This window comes from Parus major, chromosome 5 (assembly GCF_001522545.3).
Source record: "Parus major isolate Abel chromosome 5, Parus_major1.1, whole genome shotgun sequence".
Taxonomy (NCBI): domain Eukaryota; kingdom Metazoa; phylum Chordata; class Aves; order Passeriformes; family Paridae; genus Parus; species Parus major.
The window spans coordinates 37,910,507-37,930,408 of record NC_031774.1 but is presented as its reverse complement, the minus strand read 5'-3'; the positions used below and the strand labels follow the sequence as shown (position 1 = coordinate 37,930,408).

At 35.8% G+C, this 19,902-nt stretch overlaps 1 protein-coding gene across 3 annotated transcripts in view; it reads right to left on the bottom strand.

The window, feature by feature from the left end:
• MIPOL1 (mirror-image polydactyly 1) overlaps window positions 1-19,242 on the bottom strand; it is a 162,475-nt gene extending 143,233 nt beyond the window's left edge. The window contains exons 1-3 of one of the 3 annotated variants that reach the window (XM_015631290.3): window positions 15,548-19,242; window positions 12,964-13,095; window positions 11,624-11,703 (exon numbers count right to left, since the gene is read on the bottom strand). In XM_015631290.3, the coding sequence (XP_015486776.1) occupies window positions 11,624-11,703; window positions 12,964-12,968 (85 nt within the window). In that variant the 5' untranslated portion in view covers window positions 12,969-13,095; window positions 15,548-19,242. Of the gene's footprint in view, window positions 1-11,623; window positions 11,704-12,963; window positions 13,877-15,547 lie in introns of those variants that run through there. The other 2 variants (XM_015631286.3, XM_015631287.3) reach the window with 2 other exon arrangements.
• Window positions 19,243-19,902: the final 660 nt, after the last annotated feature.

Genomic DNA, 19,902 nt, shown 5'->3' with positions numbered 1-19,902 from the left:
TTATTGCAGCAAGTGTTGTAGACGTGTGATTTGTAGTGGGGCAAGATCAAGTTTATTTAAACCATAGGAAGTGTGTCCTATTTTTCCAGTGGAAACAGGTTAGTTTGGTATAGGGCCAGGGTGGTTCTCTGCATAGACAGTTATGTTGGATGGCTCCCTCTTGTTTGAAATTCAAAATGTTTGACATTATACAAACAAACAAACAAAAAAAACCAATAAAAGCCACAGACATTGAAGTTGTGTTTTTGTTTAGACTGAGAAGAAGAAAAGCATGATTATAGCCCAGATGGCCAAGAGCAATTTCCTACAATAATTAAGACTAAAAATTTGGCCTGACAGCCACTAACTTTGCAAGCTATGTAAATGAAATTAGTACTATGGCCGAATATTCCTTTTTGAGCTGAAAATAATGAGTCAACCATTTTGTCAAAAGATAAACATTCATTCACTCAGCTATTTAAGTACTGGAACTTCTACCAAACAGAATGACTGTGAAAGACTCAGACTGTTCAACAATTTACCCTTTACTGAATGATTAAAAGGCATAAATCCTGAAAATTGGTGGGAACCGAAATTCAAGGCTTTTGTAGGCATAAATATGCATAGAAACAAAATTTGAAAGACTCGGACTGTTCAACAGTTTACCCCTTCCTGAACGATTAAAAGGCATAAATCCTGAAAACTAGTGTGAAACAAAATTCAAGGCTTTTATAGGCATAAATATGCAAAGAAACAAAATTTGTCTGGCAGAAGAAATCTGATCCTATTGTCTGGCACTAGTAATAAGAGTTGGCTTTGGTCTTGTGCATTTTCAGAATGCCTCTATTTTCCTTTTTCACTCATATTTTAGCTAACACAGATGCAATACACATGATTTACATGCATATGTCAAAGGTGTTCATTACTTTTGACTCATTTCCTCACTGTTTAATCTTTCCCATGATCTATGAAAAAAAAATTCAGAGTTAATCCTAAGAAAAGGTGCTATATCTAATTTTCAAGAAATTCCTGTTTCTGGAAAACAGCCACAAAAGGTCAGTACAAAAATACAAGGTCCATAATATACAATTTCTCCAAAACAAACAACATGAAAAAGTGAAGCTTTATTGTCTTTGGATTTACTACAAATTTACTTATGTTAGAAATTATTTAGGCCACTTCAGTGTAGTGTAGTATACTGAGACCAAGTAATCTGCAACTCAGAGCAAATGGCTTTCCTTTTATGATACATTTTTCTTAATGTTTAAAGAAAACTGAGCAAGCTTCAAGGTGATTATTCAGTAGGACCCTTAGATCTCACTAAATCACTTCTGTAGCATGGAAGAATGGCAGTCACAGGGACCTGATAACAAGTAAAGACTGAGCTCAGAGTAGATTTGTAGTACAAAGTTAATTCCTTTTATTTCTCTGTGCTTTGCCCAGCCAAAGCACCATGTATGACCTGCCAAACCCTTTGGCAGTAGCGAAGAGGAAATCCGCAGTCAGGTGCATTGTACGTTCAGTGCCCCAGCCATACACAACCATGAGCTCTGTGGAGAGCATCATGGGCCAGCTCAAAAGAATGGGGACTTAAAACTTACTTTTAAGTAACTCTTACTCATAAAGGTCCTGGATTTATCTCTGGGATAGGGTATCTCTTCTCACTTTAAGATACACAAGACAGATGTTCATTGAAATAAGCCTTGGAAAGAATACTTTTATGCAAACCCCCTTAAGATATTTTTTAGGAGATGTGTAAGTGCTGTGATAGTAATTTTAAAGCCATTGAGACTAAGTCACAGAGTGATGAAGCAACTGCATTGAGGTCATTGAGTAATCTGTGTGTCCTGGCTCCAGCCAGGACAGGGTTTGTTTTTGCAGCAGACAGGAAGGCGCATATCCAGGACACAGAAGTTACTCTATACCAACTCACATCACTGCCAGGGGCAAGGAAAAGGAGCTTTCTTCCAGGGAGAAGGGATTCCTCCTGGGCCAGAAAATGTGGCAGAGGGAGCTGTCTGGTATTGCCTATTAGAGGGAAGGGGTGGTTGGGGGATTGGGGGTGTGGTTTCTGTGTGAATAGTTTCTTTTCTTATTCCCTCTATCATTAGTATTGTTGCTGTTACTGTTCAGTTTCTTATCTCATTGCTGTACCCAGTAAATAGCTCTTATCTCAACCCATGATCTTTGATTTTTGTGCCTCAAACTGGAGGGTGGAGAGGGAGTGGCACATGGTTTTAATGGAAGAATTAATTGGAGAATACCATTCCTAAACCAAGACAGCTTTAGTTGGAGTCCAGTGTGAGGCATGAAGGGTTGAGATTCAACAGATCTGCCCAGAGAGGGTTGGGAACAAATTTGATCTAAGCATTTGTTGTGTTCGGTCCTGAGCCAGTAGTCACAATATTGTATTGGCTGTTCAAATGGGTGTGTAGATATAACCGTGTACATTTTCCCATATATACTCCTCACTATGATATTTTTCAGAGCACGGAGAGGGATGAGGATTCCTTTGTTGCTGTATTGTGGGATATCAGTTTATGACATCATAACATCAAGGACAATGAAGATAATTTGAGATGTGTATTCAGTGTTTCTCTCCTATCCTTACTCAGTCACTAGCTCTGGGAGTCAATTAACATTTACACCCAGTCTGTGGGAAGAACAGAGAGTATGACTTTTCCCAGATTTTCACCCCCTCTTCCTCCTTCAGACCTGTTAAAACAGCTTTTGAGAATTTTGAATTCCTGCTGGATGTTAAGGAAAGCATATTCTTGTAGCTAAGTCTGCCATGTCTCCTCAGTGCAGTCCACACCGTATTTAGAGTGAGGACAGAGACTTCTAGGGAGGCCATTCAGAGATCTGCCCCAAGGGTGGATAGTCACAAGTGGCATAGAATGTGGGAGAGAATGGGCCAGTTTATGGGAAAATTCTCTGCTCCAATAGTTTGGCAGCTCACCCCTGAACAAATACAAGAATCTGTTTAAAGTGACAGAATGCTGTACCGCAAGGAAAATGCTGTGGCAATTCCACAAGGCGAGGAGCAATTTATTGCAGTGTGCTGGGCCCTGGCTACTCTTCACTGGACAAAGTTCAATACTAGAGAACAGCCTCCAGGGGAGGAGTAGAAAAGCAGACCTACAGGCACCATGGCCTCTCAAATTGCAGTTGAACCAGGGGAACAAACTGTGCCAGTAGCAGTCACCCCTATACAGAAGAAATCCAAAGCCAAATCAGTTCACTTAGGGAGGAATAAAAAGGAAACAGGGCCTGCAGAACACGAGGAAGAGGCGGGGCCAGAGATAACCACCTGATCTCAATTACCTCAGGAGAGGGATTTCAAAGACCCAAAAGAGCATCATTGGGCTTTTGGGATAGCTGCTTGGACAGCATATTTGGGACAGCTGAATACCTTCTCCAGTCTCTCAGAAGGCTCTGTTCTTTGAGTGTCAGCAGTCCTGAGTGGGCTTGAATAGGGAACTCAAATTGCCCAGGATTTTGGAAATCACTAACAGGCCTGAAGGCAAAAAAATTTGGATTATCAGGTGGAAAATGTCCTGTTTCCAGCAATGACAGGGTTAATTTTTGTAGTAGTCAGGAGGGGACATGGCCAGGACACAAACATTAGTCTATACCACCTCACATCATGAGGACACTTTTCTGGGAAGACAGGGTGCCTATTGGTCCAGAAAATGTGCTGGAGGGAGCCATCCAGTATTGATCATCACTGGGGGGAAAGGGTGGTCTATTATTGAGTGTGCTGTGGTGTGTTCTCTCCAGAATTGTTTCTTTTCCTGTACTCTCTGTCATTAGTATTTTTGCTTTTACTGTTAGTTCTCTTATCTCATTGCTGTTCCCAGTAATTTGCTTTTCTCTGAGCCTGTGATCTTTACCTTTTGTGGCTCCAATTGGAGGAGGTGGGGGAGCGGCTGCATGAGGTTTTAGTGGGAGTGCTAAATTGGAGAATACCATTCCTGAACCATGACACCACGACAGAAGGAAAAATTGCAGAAGTAGAAGGCACTGGATCCACACTTGGATCCTGTGCTACCTCACGGATGGCCCGCCCTGCTCTTTTCTCCTGCTCAGAGATGTCAAGTTCTACTCTTTTCTGTCAGAGATGTTTTAGAAACTAATATCTACTGTACTTCAAGCAAAAAATACCACTCTTACTTATGAATGGCTAACTTATATTTACATGAAAAAATTAAGATTAATTTAAAGTAACTAAAATAGTATTATCCTTTGATACTTCTTTATGATGATAATTTTAATTCACATAACAGGTTAGATTACAGTATTTATATACTGGAAGACATATGTGCAATGTACAATATAAACAAACTTCCTGTAATTTCAATATTAGGCAGGATAAAGGAAATGACCTTTTTTAAATTACATTGAGTATCATTCTAATGCAAAGAACTTCCAAACAATTAAAACTGCTTTTGAAATCAGTCAGGTGAACACAACAATGCAATTCAAATACTTGATCTCTGGCTACAGCTAAGCATTTAAGTTGTCCAACTTGAACAAAGAGAACAACATGATCTTATTGCGACTTTGTTGAGAAACTTATCTGCAAATGCAGTAAGAATAACCAAAGCTATATCATGCATTAATGCTTTTGCTTTCTCTATATCCCACTATATATAAACATACAAAACAAAGAAGAGGCTTGAAAATATTTTGCCTGCTAAAATATGGACAAAACTCAGAAGTTTAAGCATTCAGGTTTTTTTATTCCTTAAAGGAATCTAAAGAGAACAGTGAATTCTGTTTTAGCAACATAAGTTGGGGGACATCTGTGTTATTTTGAATGCTTCTGTATTCACCTGTACACGTATGGAACCCTGGCAACACCCTTCATAAAGAAATAAATTGAGAAGGAGATTAAGAACAGTTGGGAGTTATTCTGGGAAAGGCAATTTTTTACAATTCTCCAAGGATTCTGATTATTTTAGTAATGATGTTCCCTCGCCTGTCTCTCTCACTAAGTCTTTTGTCCTCCTCTTCTGCATCCAAACAGCAATTGTGTACAAACTGTTGAATATTTAAAATAGAAAAATGCTACTCAGTCTTTAAAATATGTGGCCAATCATTATTTTAGTATTCACTGCAGCTAATCGTGATGCATTTATTAATGAGTAAATATCAGACATTTCCTTTGGCATTCCACTCTCCGTTTGCAATTCATTAACACATTGTTATTTTAAAATATTAGTCTCTGAGAAGACAGCAGATTTTCATTGGATTGGTCTCACAGTTGAAAAAGCATTTTTATATTCCGAATGCATCAAAACAGCAGAATCTCTAGGCAGATACTAAGTGGGATTCACTGAAACACAATGTTAGTTCTAATGGATGGATGATTGTGTTTGGTCTTTTGAAACTTTGAAGTATAGGTAAGTCTTGATCACACAAATTAATAAATCCTAAAGCTGGAGTTAACAATAACCATTACACCCAAATTCTGCAGCTTAGCCCAGCCAATTTTTCAAAAGGTCAGGTTGTGAACTGGAGAAGATCAGGGAGGTCCACCGCATAGCTTTGTTGCCAGGCATCTCTCGTCTGGATTGTTGCAGGCATTTATTAGTATTCGTCAGCAGACTCAACAAAGCAAACAAGAAATTCAAGCACGAATAATAAAATGAAATGCTGCTATATAACCCTTTGTCATTCAGCAAATATGGGACTTTTTAGCTACATTGTTCCTAAACCTGGGTTACTACTTTAATTTTTCTCCACAGTGCTGACTGAATGAGTATGCATGTGTGTTAAATGCAGAGCTCCCTTAACAACTGCAGGACTGCCATTTAATCTGTTGGTAGATGGACCATTTCCTGTGGGAACTCTAGCTATGATTTCCAGATCCACCAAATAAATCTCAGATTAAGATTCCAAATGAAACCTGCCTTTGGCAGATAAAAAATGTCAAGATGGATATAAACAGTAAAATTATAAATTATCTAGGTGTTGCACGATGACTTGATGTGCGTTTTTTGTTTACACTTTCCCTGATATCACAACTATACAAGGCATTCATCAAATGTCACACTTTCATAATACTGGAGGCATCATTAAAACTGTTTGGCTAAGGACCTTGAAGTGTTTAAGCAGTAGCTCAAAAGTATATTTGTGCAAAGTAGAAGAATAAATTTACATATCAGCAGCAGCTCATAAGGGATGGGTAAATATTCTGTTTATCTCTCATTGTAATTCAGGTTAGTTTAAATACAGGGTTTCAGGATATCATTACAGCCTATATGGAGTCATTACATAATTTCCAAACATAGTGTCTGCTGGAGTTTTACTAAGCATGGTGTGTTTATATTTTCTAAACCAACCAAAAACAAAGTAGACCCTCCCACCCCATTTGTCTTTTGCTATTGTCATATCAGACAATTGCTTTTCACATATAACCCCTTTCATTATCTAAATCTTAATGATCCAGAACTCCCTTTTATCTAGGCAGGGTCATGTTTCCCAATGGCCATTAATTATAGTGAAAATTCTCTTATCCAAATGTACTCAACCTCCCCTACCACACACAATTAAGGCTTTACTGAATTAAGAGTTCTAAACAAAATCCCAGGAAACTACAGCCTTAGAAGTAAAGAAAACCACTGCAATTTTAAGTGTCCAACATGAAAGAAAGATCACTCTGCATAAAGTAGCCAGAAGAGAGCTTAGCCCCACACCCTTTACTCCAGTGGTGTTCTACTAAAGATGCAAGTGAACTCACAAATTAGAGTCAGCAATGCACTCCCTGAAGAACTTTTTTATAATAATTTTAAAATATTTTTGCTCTGAACTTAAGCCTCATTCTACCTGTTATAAAAATAGAAGCAATGAAGGTTTCTAAAGAAGAAAATAACCAAATTCTTCTTGCACTTGTGCAAGGTCTTCTAAAGCTCTTTCTGAAGCACTACTTAAAAATTACTGTGGTAGTAAGTGCTGTTCTCTCTGAAGTACATTTCAAGACATTCTGAAGTTAGCTGCACTCATACTTTACACACTTAAGATTCAAAGTGCAATACTTCAAGGTGTGCATTCTCCCCATCCTTAGTGCTTGCAGCCCTCAGTGCAGATAAGGCCCTACAGGTTTTGAGCGTACCATAAAGGGTCCAACAAAAATCATATTCCCAACACTGCAGTGAGTCAGGCAAATACTGGATACCCAGTTGTGCTTCTGATGAGGAGTCTTTCTGCATGCAGTGTGGCTAAAAATGTGCTGTATTCTACCACTCAAAATGTACAAGAAAAGAAATGGAATGGAAAAAAAAGAGATGAGAGCTTGTATGCATGAAGGGATGATTGCATTTACAGGAAAGACCAAGTGGTATTGGTGATTTTTCACTTATCATTAACTCATTCTTATCTTCTAAGTCACTATACACTACTCCTTCTTCCATGGAAGAGGTTTTCTTCATCTTCCATGCTTAGTGTTGCTCAACAGTTACTAGCCACTTTTCCTAGGTTTTACTCATAAAAGTTCATCCTCTCAGCCTCTTTTCAGCCTTTTACATCATTCAGAGAAACCTGCAACTACACTTGGCAATGAGATCTCTGAGAGCACAAAGTGAGTCTGATGCTGAAAGCACAGCATACATTGAAGACACTGAGCAGCTGAGCCAGATGGGTGCAGAGGACGCTGCCTCTCTGCATATCACATAGATTTTTCTGCATACAAACCACCCTTACAATATCCAGGCCTCCTTTCTTTCCCAAGTAAACAGCACTTTGTTGCTAAAAGATGGTAGAAGAGGGAGAACAGGCTCACAGTATCTCCTGTTGAGGCATGTAAAAGAAGAGACTTCACTATGACAAGTATGCTTAATTCTGCCTCTGCAACAGCCTTGAAAGAGGGGCTTTAGATTTACTTGAGAGTGTTTACAGCTGTAGTGGGTATATTCTGGAGAAATGGGCCAGCAGCACCTTTACCATTAGCTGTTTTTTTACCCAACTAGAGCATTAGATGAAAAACCTTTACAATGCCATATTACTCTCAAGGCTTTCTTTACCCATTCATCTTTGAGTGCGCCAAACTCACACAATAGAAATTCCAGAAAAAAGGTCCTCGTAATTACTATTGCAAAAACAAATCTGCAAGAAAGTACATTAAAACCATTGTACAACTAGAAGGGTTTTCTACTTCTAATAAGATAGTCAAAGTTACACAAAAAGATGATTTTTTACTTACTCATTTTACTTAACCTTTGCATATGACTACATTTCCTCAATTACCATGAATGTAAAACACCCCAAAACCCACCAGATAAAACCCCTCCATTACAAATTTCCCTACAAAAGCTGATTCTGCAGTTCTGCTCCAATCTACATTATCACATCTCTTTAAAGGTATTCTCTTCCGAATTAATTTACTGTCACACATTTTTAAAGTATATTTACAACCTGCGAGCATTCTTTTGAAGTAACATGGCAAGTGTCTATATGGATCATAACTAAAGTTGCCATCAAATTCTGAGAAGTGAAATCGGTTCACTGACTTACATTTCAATATATGCCTCAAGTAATGACTTAGCAATATATATGTGTTTATTTCAATGCTTGAAAAACATAATAACCACCTTTTAAGAAAGCAACTTTGCCATTAAAAGTTACCAATTTATTAACTTGCCTTAGTTTACAGCTTACAAATAAAAATTATACAATGCTTTTAATTCTGGAGTCAGCAGAAACCCTAATTTGTTGCCAAAACTGACCAAACACTACTTAAAATTCTAAGACTTCTCCTAATTTCTGCCTTGTCCTTAAAGCATGGATGCTCATAAATATGACATAAGCAAAAACATTACAATAGTTAAAGACTATAATATAGAAGTATCGCTGCACCTATTCAAACATGGTCCATAAGTCAAATAAGACACAAATTTAACTCCAGCATTCACACACTCCCCACTTTCCTATCCTGGTAATGCTTGTGGAAAACTGCCATATCAAGTCCTAAATGTATATAAAGAAGAGAAACCACCCAATTTCAGGTTTCCTCTTGTGTTTTCACAGGATTAATGCTTTCATAGTTCCCATCATGCATGGAAACCCTACTGAAGTAATATAACTCTACCCCAACACAATGTGCTTCCCCACACCCACCATCACTGCAATGCAAAGATATGCACCTATTTGCCAATACAAGTTTATTTTTATAATTGAATACTATTCTAGTCTTTCTAGCTTGGGTCCTGCATATTTTTTAATTTCTAAGTGGCACAGTCCTCACTGGTCTGCTGCCAATGTTCCTAGTACATTCTCTCAAGTGTCCTTAGAGGGAAATGAAAAAAGGTATTAACCTTCTATTAAAATCAAGAGAAAGAGTACATTTAAACTAGATACAAACACAAAATAACAAGCCTTGCACACAAACTGTTTTTTAATTCTTCCTTGAAAGAGGAAAGTGACAAAGCCTTCAATCCACACAGGGATACTATACTCCAAACAACTCGGAAAGTTAAAAAGAATATCTCACCTATCAAACACTTCAGATACACTCCTCTTAAACACTACCTTTCTTTCAAGTATTTTATTTTATAACATCTATTACCAGGTTACACATTATCCCACATAACCGCCATAAACCTACCACTTCTCTATATCTGTTTTAAATGTTTTTTAAAATTCTCATTGCTTGACTGAATTTTCATCTAGTCAGATTAAATTTAATCTTGCATTTCAGTATGCTATTAAAAAAAATTAAATAAATCATTCTAGTGTTATTCTAAACCCAGCTTTTAAACTCCCAAGTTACAAGAAAGGAACATCTAAATACGGTACAGTACCAACAGCACAAAAGAAAGCTATGAACATGACAGAGCAAGCAGGACACAAAATAGTACACTCCTCGACACACACATTTACACAGAAAATGTAAAGCTGCTGTGATTAAGTAATACAGTGAGAAAATGCTAGAATATCTACCAAGGGCACATATTGAACATTATGTTGCTGAAATTGACCTATTATCTTTATGATAAGTGAATGAAATTTAGCTAATACCCAAATTAAATTCTAAGGAAAAAAAGTAATTCCTCATTCACACCAGTATGATGACAGATTTACCCATAATCCCTTTTTCTGACTTTCTTAGGACTAAAGGTGCAAAGAATTACATGACTTATTAATGATGATTATGCTAAAGAAAAGTGTATAAATTTTACTTTTGTTTGTATAATAACTTCTATTGAATACATGAATCCGTAAGTGTTAGTCTGGAAGAAACAGCTGTCTAAACAACACAAAATATTGACTTAATGTATCAGAAAAATAACATATATGAAACTTAGTAACTACTCAGTTTTAAAAATATCTCTGAGCAGCAGCAGAGCATAATTTATTGCAATCAGACAGAAAATATTTCACAGAGAATCAGTTTAATTTGCCTACTTTGGATAACTTAACCTTTTGAACCATTCTTAGGGTATGCTGACCCCTAAAGGTCTAAAAATACTAAATCTGATTAAGCCATTAGATGTCTAAATTGTCAGAATACAATTCTCCACTAACTTACACCACCATGACTATTTTTGTTTACAGTATATATGATTCAAAAACTTCTGAACTTCACTCAGTAACAGCTCAAAATCCCATAAATTAAAAGGGGATTAAAAGTAGTTTATTTTACAGCATAATATAGGTAGAAATTCCTTTACAAATTGAAGAAAAGCATCATTTACAAAACAAAGCATTTCTTCTTTCTTCTAAACAAATCTCCACGAGAAATTTGATATTTATTATCTTTTTAGAGAGAATCTATAGTATAAAACTTAAAAAAAGGAAATGTACATGAAGCTCTGAGGCTCTGATATAGAGGGAAATTTTGAAGTTGACACATATATTCAGTTTTGGACTTTTTAAGCTACACATACTCACTTATTAGGAAAAATCCACCCTAAAGTGAAGGTCTCTTTTTCATGTCTTACCTTTTTATCCTTCTACATGTCACAATCTAGTCACAAGCCACTGCTGAAAATTCTCTTCTACAAAGTCAGTCAGTCATATAATGTACTCTAAAATTCAGTAGGTTTTTTTTTCCCTTAGGTTTCTGTCATGAAACATAGACGAATGTATCTGAGAAGAATTATATCTGGTCAACCAGCTAAAAATACAAAAAGATACTTGTATCCTGATGAAGATGAAAACTCCATCAACTGGGGAAGCTCCAAGTTAACCAAGGTCACCTTTGCCTCCAAGCCTTACCTTACTGTCTATATTCTCTTGAGCTACTAATGAGAAACTCATTAATATTAGTAGATGGCTTAATCATACCCAAGCCAGGAGTGAATAGACAAGAAAATTACTTTAAGACAATCTAAGATTTATTGTTAACAATTAAAAAAAAAAAAGTTGGAAAGTAAAGTGCAATGTACAGAATAAAAATTTAAACAAGACTTCTGAAAGTTATAGAAAAACACTTTCAATAATCCAGAAAATAAAGGTGAAGCTTTATATTCATTTAGCTGCTCTCCTGTTACTCCAAGTACTTTTAAGGGGCAGTATGTGGTTGTGGTTTTTTTTCCTTTCTTCAAAAGTCAGTCATATATCAGCAAGAACAAACACACTCCAGTCACTGCCTAGCACTGGTACAACACCTGAGGTTCCTTATTAATATCTTTAAAGTCCCTACCTTTTGACCAGTTCTCCATTTGTTCTCCTGAACTTGTTTGATCTGGCAGTGATTCCAGTTTTTGCTTGAAGGTTTCAGAGCTAAAATAAAACAAACTCTAGATAAATAAATTTGAAACAATATAATACACCTATTCTTTGCCTTCATTTGACAGAAAATTTACAAAACAAATTATTTTAAATATTTATAGCAGCACAAAGAAGTCTGCATCCTTTAACACTCAATGAAAAATTTTATTTCTCAGCAAAATATTTTTTTCTTCACTCATCTGATTTTTATAATTGTTTGGTTCAGCTTTCTGTTGCATGTGATGCCTTTTTTGAAATATTTATTAGTTTGGTTTTTTCTTCTAGAGTCTGGTCGTGGAAGTACACATTACTGAGCACAGCCCAAATCACAGCAACCAGTCCTGCTAGAGACAAAAAGACTGTTCACTTTGGCAATTATTACAGATGGCAGCATGTGCTTCACTCTTTAGCATTCTTTCTCTTGCTTTAATTTACAAGATAAAATACAGGTAAAGTGGCCCATGACCACTCCAACTCTGAATCTGCAGGTCTTTCTAAACAGCTAAATAATGCATCCTAATACCTGCATGCATACTGCTTCAGAATATCGTTAATTACACAGTTGCAATTTTTCATATAATTAAAGATCTTCAAGAAGTAAACCTAAATAAGACCTACAGTAAAATGTTATGCTTACCAGGCATCATTTTGGATGTTAAAATATATGTTCTCTTATGTGCTAAAAAAAAATAATTATTCTCTGTATTGCAAGAAAATCTAAATACGTTTGTAATCTTGGTAACATAGTAAGCTTACCACAAATTCTATTACTCACTCAAGCACCTTTTTAAAAAGTATTGTACACAGGACAAATTTTGTCCTTAACAACGCAGTTGTGCTTATTTTGTATGTTTTCCCTGCTGCATTTTTTTTACATTTATTAATGTATTACATGTGCCTTGAAGATACAGTGGCTAGATTATGAAAACGCTCAGAGTTGTCATTGTGCTGAAAAACGTAAGAGATTAAAAAAAAATAAAGTACATATTTTACAATTCAAGCAAATTATCCCAAGACACATATCCTAAATAATAAAGCAGCAGAAGAAATTATTTTCCCATACAACACCAAAAAAGCAGATTATTTCATTTTTATATTTGAAATTATAAATAATTATTTGTACAAATATTTAAGATTCAACATTAACACATACACCAAATAGTCAAGAAATACATATTTAGCTCATACTTGTTGTTGACTATAAATCTGCATGATAAGAAAAATGCATAGGATTTGACATGCTTAGGTCTTAACAAAAAATAAAAAGTTCACCTCATGTCGCAGAACACTGAGTCCCTTAAAAGAATCCCTCAAATGAAGCTGTATGCTTCTTCAATTCAGTGTAACTGTGTTGACTTGAAGTTGGCAATCTTTTCCTAAGTTCCTCATTTACTTTTGGATTAGCTGAAAATATAGAGGGTTATTAATATCAAGAAATAGGTTCCTGTCAATGAAGCCATTTCCCTACATATTGCACAAAAAGGTTCATAATAATTGCAGTATTTTAATAAGATATTCATATAGCAAGACATGAAGAAAATATGGTATTTAATAACCTCTGGAGTATTTTAAAACATGTCTTAGGGCCTTAATGTGTCTAGTAATATACTATTTAAAACCATAATTTTATCCCTCCACAATATACAGTCATTCTTCCTCGCCATTTACCCAGCTAATGAATGCCAGCAATTAGTAAAATGTAATCCCATTGCACAATCATTTTAATGCTTTTAGCACTCAGAAAAGTAAACACCAAATTAATACTGCTCAAGCCATATCAGATCCTAGCTGGAAGCAAGCAATTATAGTTCAGCTCCTCAGGTGTAATTAAATGATTGGAATGATTTAGTTCCATAAATGCAAGTTAATTCATAAGCAAGCAACAAATATACTGGGAGTAATTACAAGAAACATTGACAGTCTAAGCAGGGCATGTGCCTTTCTGCACCTGATATAGGAAAATGCTGCCCTCTCCCGGAAATAATAGACTATGGCACAGGAAAAATTTATGAGTGAAGCCAAGAGGTTCATTTTACAGACTTTGTCTTCATAGGTGAAATAGGTTCTGTTAACTAACAGGAATTTTCTCATTTAAACATAGAGAAAATAAAAAAAAATTGTTGATATCAGATTAAGGTAAACTATCAAGCAAAGTGAAACAGAAAGATTTTTGGAGCTCTGTGGGGTGTACTAAATTCATTTCCCCATAATTTAAAAAAAAAAAAAAAAAAGGGTACAGAACAACAAAATATTCAAGACATTAAGTATTTAAACTGGTTTCTCTGAACACAAACGCTGCAATAGGTAGCTGACTTGTGCACAATACTTACTTGTTATTGAAGATGTACCTTTACAGAAGGTACCTTGAACATAAGGTATTTTTAGAACCAAAACTTATTGAACCATCATTATTCGGTGAGTGTTAAAAATCACCATTTCAAAAACGATCAGAAGTGGCCATTAACGGCCATTAATGATCAAGGAATGATCACAAAAAATAAATACAATTATTCTAAATCCTTACTTTCATTGTAAGACAATCTGTTAATAATCAATCTGTGTAATAATGAGAGGAAATGAAAGCTGAAGAGTAAAATAAAATGTACTGGCTGACCAAGAAATAACTGAAAATACAAAATGAAACCATAACCCAAACGCTAGAGGTAAATCTAATTTAAATCTAATTTCCTTATTCACTATTTATCCAACTTCATGAAAGAAAGCAAAAATATAAAAGAAAATGTCTCTATCGGTTGAATATAAAATGCAACAGTCACATAAAATTAATAGTTAAGTATAATAATGAAAGAACTCTCAGACCTAACGGTTTTGCCATCTATGCAAAAAAGGAAATGCTTCCAAATCTTGCATATGGGAGAAAAATCACAGACTGTGGTCAGTATATATCTTTTTTCCACACAGAGAAACTGTAGGAGAGCTTGATTCAGAAGCACCTGATCAATGTAAAATCCTTAAAATTGTTCTTTACCAATAGCACTTTGGCATAAAAATATTTATTTGTTCCAGATCTTGGTGAATTTCAAAACAAACCCAAGCTGTACCCAAATATCTTTTGCATTACTTTACTTTCTGTGGAAAAAAAAAATTATTTTAAGAAGTCCTATTATTAAAAGTTTAAAATGTACTGCACATTTGCTTTGCCCTTTGATGTCACAGTCCTATTTTTCTATTCAAATCTTGTACACTGTAAGTTAATTGCTTTTGGAAACTACTTATTATTCATGTAAAAATTAATGTGCCAATGTGTTTAAATCCTTTTAAATGACCATTCATGCATCTTTCTTCTTTAAGTACCAATGAAATCTGTCAAAGATATCAATGCAAGATGGTCTTGGACAAAGTTCTAATATAGATTTTTTCTGCTAGCATAAGATTTTAATTTTCGTCAACTTTACTTAAATTCCATTAATTTTTTAAGCTGCTTTTAATAAATTCACAAGTAAAAAATTTTAGGCTCCATAGTCTGTCATTTGTGTTCCAGCTGACTTTATGAATATTAATAACAGTGTTATCCTGATTAAATAGGCTTCATATAAAATCCCTGTGAATCCTATAGCTCAGACATCTCATTTTTCCAACTCTTTATGAATTTGGATTCAGACATTAAACTGGAAAAAACCTTAAAAAACAGATTCAATGGTACATTGGTGTACCCTTAAGCAAAAAATTAGCTGTTCTAATGATTCAAATAATTAAAATTGATAGGACCACATACTGAGATTTCAGGCTTTCTGTACACATGCAACATATTTTAACTCTAATGAAAACACCAACACTTCACAGACAAGGGATTAAGATTCTATTATAAAATAATAATACCTGTCCTAATGCTTACCTTAAACAAACAGATGATATAATCTTAAATCTTCATATATGGAGTGCTGATTTGGAGAAGTATTTTCCAAAGAGAAAGAAATTAGTGGATGCTTAATTACATAAGCATACACATGAACATTCTAGTTTACCACAGGAGCCCAGTAAAAAACAGCATTAACTATTAAATGTTTCATACTTCAGGAAAACCAACCTTTTTCTTAAGAATGTCAAATTGAAACACGCAGGAAATACTAATATTATGCTATGAGACTCATGCAGTCCCAGTTTTGAACTGCTAACTTCTTTCCATACTTATATATTTGAATTATTTACGTCTATGACAGACAAAAATGGAAAATTAGGCTCACTGCACTGCCTTCACTTTTTTTATATAGTGCTAACTGGAATGACTGTTTCCTCATCCATTCAGGAAAATATTCTGCAAAAACACCATTAAAATACTTTGCCTTTCAGTTCCTTAGAATATGAATGGATTTCAGGAGAAAAAAAAAATCTAAACAAACTAACAGCTTATTCAAAAGGATGGCAGAATAATCCTGGTTCTAATTATTCATTCAACACAAACACTTCATAGGAATTAAACAAAAACAAGAGGTATATAAAAGTAACATATAGCTGCAAGATAGAAAGCATACAGTGCTTTACTTGTGCAGTTCCAAATGGCTTTTATTACAGCTGTAGCAGTATTTCCTCTCTCTGAAGCAAAAAGCCCAACCTCTTGAGTGTCTGCAGAATAAATGCTATACAAGGAGCACCCCATGGTAACTCCAACCCCTCAGAAGCACCACAGCAACACTAATGCCAACTCTTTCTCTCCCTGGGCAGGACTGTCTGTCTTCCAGGCTGCAGTTCAGTTACTGAGTCCTTTCTTAGGAACAGAAAGACTGCTGGGACCACTCTATATGGAGACCCAACGACTGCAAACCCCCATTCCTTGGTCTTGCCTTGAAAGAATTTGAAGTCAGCTACTGAATCATGGCCTTGGCTGCTGTGACAGGATGCACACGTTTGCTGCTCTCCACTGAATTCACCCATTCTTCACAAAAAATCCTCCAGTCTTGGAAGAGATTTTCCATACAGAGGACTATCCCACCTGTCCCACCTCTGGTGGAACAAGAGACCAATTTGCACTGCTCCTTGGAACAGCACTAAGCCAGTTTTTGTCCCCCTTAAAGATGCAGTTAACAGATGCCATTGACAGTGCAGGGATGAAGAACCATATAGTTTATGAAGAGGGAAACAAAGAATGAATTTTAGCATTATTCCCATAAGATTAATTAAATTGGCAGGATCTTCTAAAATATACTGAAACGTTTTGCCTCGGGGCACGCTAAACTAAAAAACTTAACTTAGGAGTGTACTCTACATAAAAAACAGTTACCTTCTCAAAGCACTTCCCCAGGGAAGAAACAGACAGTTTTCTTAGCCTAGGTGGATGTCAAGTTTTGATTCAATGACACACTCCTCTGAAAACAGTCACATTTCCTCTCCATCTTAAGAAACTCTATGGCATATCAGAAATCTAAGGCAATTCAAAGTAAGTTAAAACTAGTTTTGGAGAGTTATAAAAACACTAGTCAAGGGAAAACAGAGATAGCCAATTCAAGTATTCTTTACAAGTTGAATAATACTCATCTGTTAGATACTTAAAAGTTGTGAAATGAAAAATACTTTGATTACAGAGATACTTCCTTTACTGTGTTCTATTACTTTTATATAAAAAATTTAAATACAAGTAGTTCATGCAAAATATTCTGTTTCTTTTAAAAAGAATAAAAAATATACACAAGTAGATTAACCTTGTAAGTGGATGAATGCAGCATGAATATTATTTCAAATTTATAAACTCTCACATCGCTAAAAAGACTTCAAGATTTTGGTTCATAAAAATAACTTCATTATCTGGAAGCTTGATAAAAACATTCTCCCAGAGGGCAGAGTGAAGCAGTAACTCCTGGCTTTTCTTCCCTGCTGATTCTTGACCCAAAAGGAGATAAGACATATGCAGCTGGGTTCAACTAACCATAAATATAAGCATAAATAAGAAAATACATCAAATAGGGCTTAGATAATTTTCTTCTGTTGCTGCAGAAATTTCTCCACATTCTCACTACGAAATTTGCATCTGGTGCTTTTAATGATGGCATGCTATAAGCCAAAGAGTACTTATTGTCTTTGTCATGCTTTTGACAAAGGCATGAGAGGAGGCATAAAAATGCATAAAACCAACTGGTTTATAATCGGTTTCACCTATTCCTAATTTAAACTTGGATAAAGGACAGGTATTTTCCTTTTTATTTTTTTCTCCCTAACTTAAACTGTCTTCAAGGCTCAATTCTGTCTCTGTGCATCAGGAAATGTTTATGTGCATATTAGCTCACCAACAGCCCTCTATCTCTTCTGCTCTCTGACATATTCTCATTTTCACATTAACAATCTTCATTTGTATTTTATTTACTAAAGAATCTTCAGCCTGCTCTGTTGTCTTCTTTCCCGGTTTTTAGCTGTCCTTTATCCTCCAGTTATTTTCTTTTTCCAGTTTTGTGTTCTCTTTGATAATACATGCCTCTTCCTTCCCCCTGCCCACCACCTCTTTGAAATGTACAGAAAACTGCAGAGAATCTTGTCAAAGACTGTCTCTCCTTTTTTCTGCAGTTTTTCTCATCTTGCTGTGCATTCCGAGAAGCAGCTTTTTTTCTGGCACTCTAACTAACATTATTTTCATTCTAATAATGAAACTGTGACATGCTTTGATCAGGTGTGAACAGCCAAATCATTTAGCCATCCTTTAGTTTTTTTTGTTAAACTCTTCACTGGCCTTAAAACTCAGTATTATGTATCACACTTTATATTGTTATAGACAGTCAGATCTCCACTCCTAAACATTTTACAACCAGATTGCAATTCCTGTAGTCTTTACAGATAGGAAAAAAATTGTGCATTTTAAACTAGATGTTGTCTTATCTGGAACCAAAAGAATATTTTAGTAGAATCAGCACTATGTAGTGGTAAGGGCTACATGCTCATTACATGCCATTGACAGTATCACAGTCACAGACAAAGGGAAGTCATTAAACCCCGCTATGTGGTACATCTGAAGTGTTGCATCCGGTTTGACCTGCCCATGGATATCCTGAACTAAGCCCAGCAGGTGATTCAAGATGATTAGGGGCCTGCAGGATATGAGTTATGAGGAGTTTGCAAGAGTTTGGTTAGTTGGTTTTAAGAAAAAAAGGCTAAACAGGGATTTTATTGGTTTTAGCTGCCTTCAGAGCAAATATAGAGAAGGCAGATACAGATCCTTCTGAGAGAGACAAGCTGTAACACGGAAAACTCAGAATTATGGGTAAGAGAAAAATTTTCACAGTGAGGAAGGTCACTGGAACTAATTGCTTAGAAAGGTTACAGTATCTCTACAGCTGGAAATGGGTAAAATTCATCTGGATTTATCAATCCAACCTAACTTTGGAGATTGTCCCATTCTGAACTGGATGATACGCAATTTCTGCCTATCTATTTTTTTTATTCTAAGGATTACAACAAAACAAACCCACCAGAACTGGAATTCCAGTAACAGAAAAAACACTAGGCTGCCTTCTGCTTTACAGGGTAGGTCAACAGAGCCCCTGACCAACCAACAACCAAAGAGCAGTGAGACACAACCAGAGCCCACCCATGTGGCAGACAGACTAAATGCCAACAGGGAGGGAACTGCAACAGCAGCCTGTGCGCAGCATTTTGAGCCCTACTGGTCTTCAGCACCCAATTTTCTTCAGTTTACTACATGACTGGATGATTTGGCATTAGGCTAAATATAAAGTACTGGTTTGCACATCACCCTTCAGTAAACCAAAAATGGACCAACGATTCAGTTTTTTTACCTGTCTTTCTGAAAGTTCTGGCCTCAAGCCCCATAAAATCTATCCCTCCCCCAAACTCGTAAAAATGTCACTGTGACTACAGAGATTCAAAGTTAACTACAGAAATTATGCAAGAAACTTGAGTCTACAGTGCTTATGTTTGCAAAATTCATTGTATAGTATATCCAGTATACTGAAATTCCAAAATCCCCAAATCATGACTTCTTCTATCACAGAACTAAGTTCCTAGCCCAGAGTTTACCATAAAAGCAAAAATAAAATCACAAAACATTATATGCACATAAAAATGTGAAGTAGTAACTCAGTGCCAAATTTAAAAACCACTAGTACAAGTAATAGAATTAAGCTATGTCTTCTGCCAAAAACATTCCAATTGTTTGGCTGCCTTCACAGAAAGAAGTAAGACTGAACAGGGACTCAATGAAGAAAAGGAGGTAAAAAACCACACTGAAGCAGAGAAACTTGATTCACC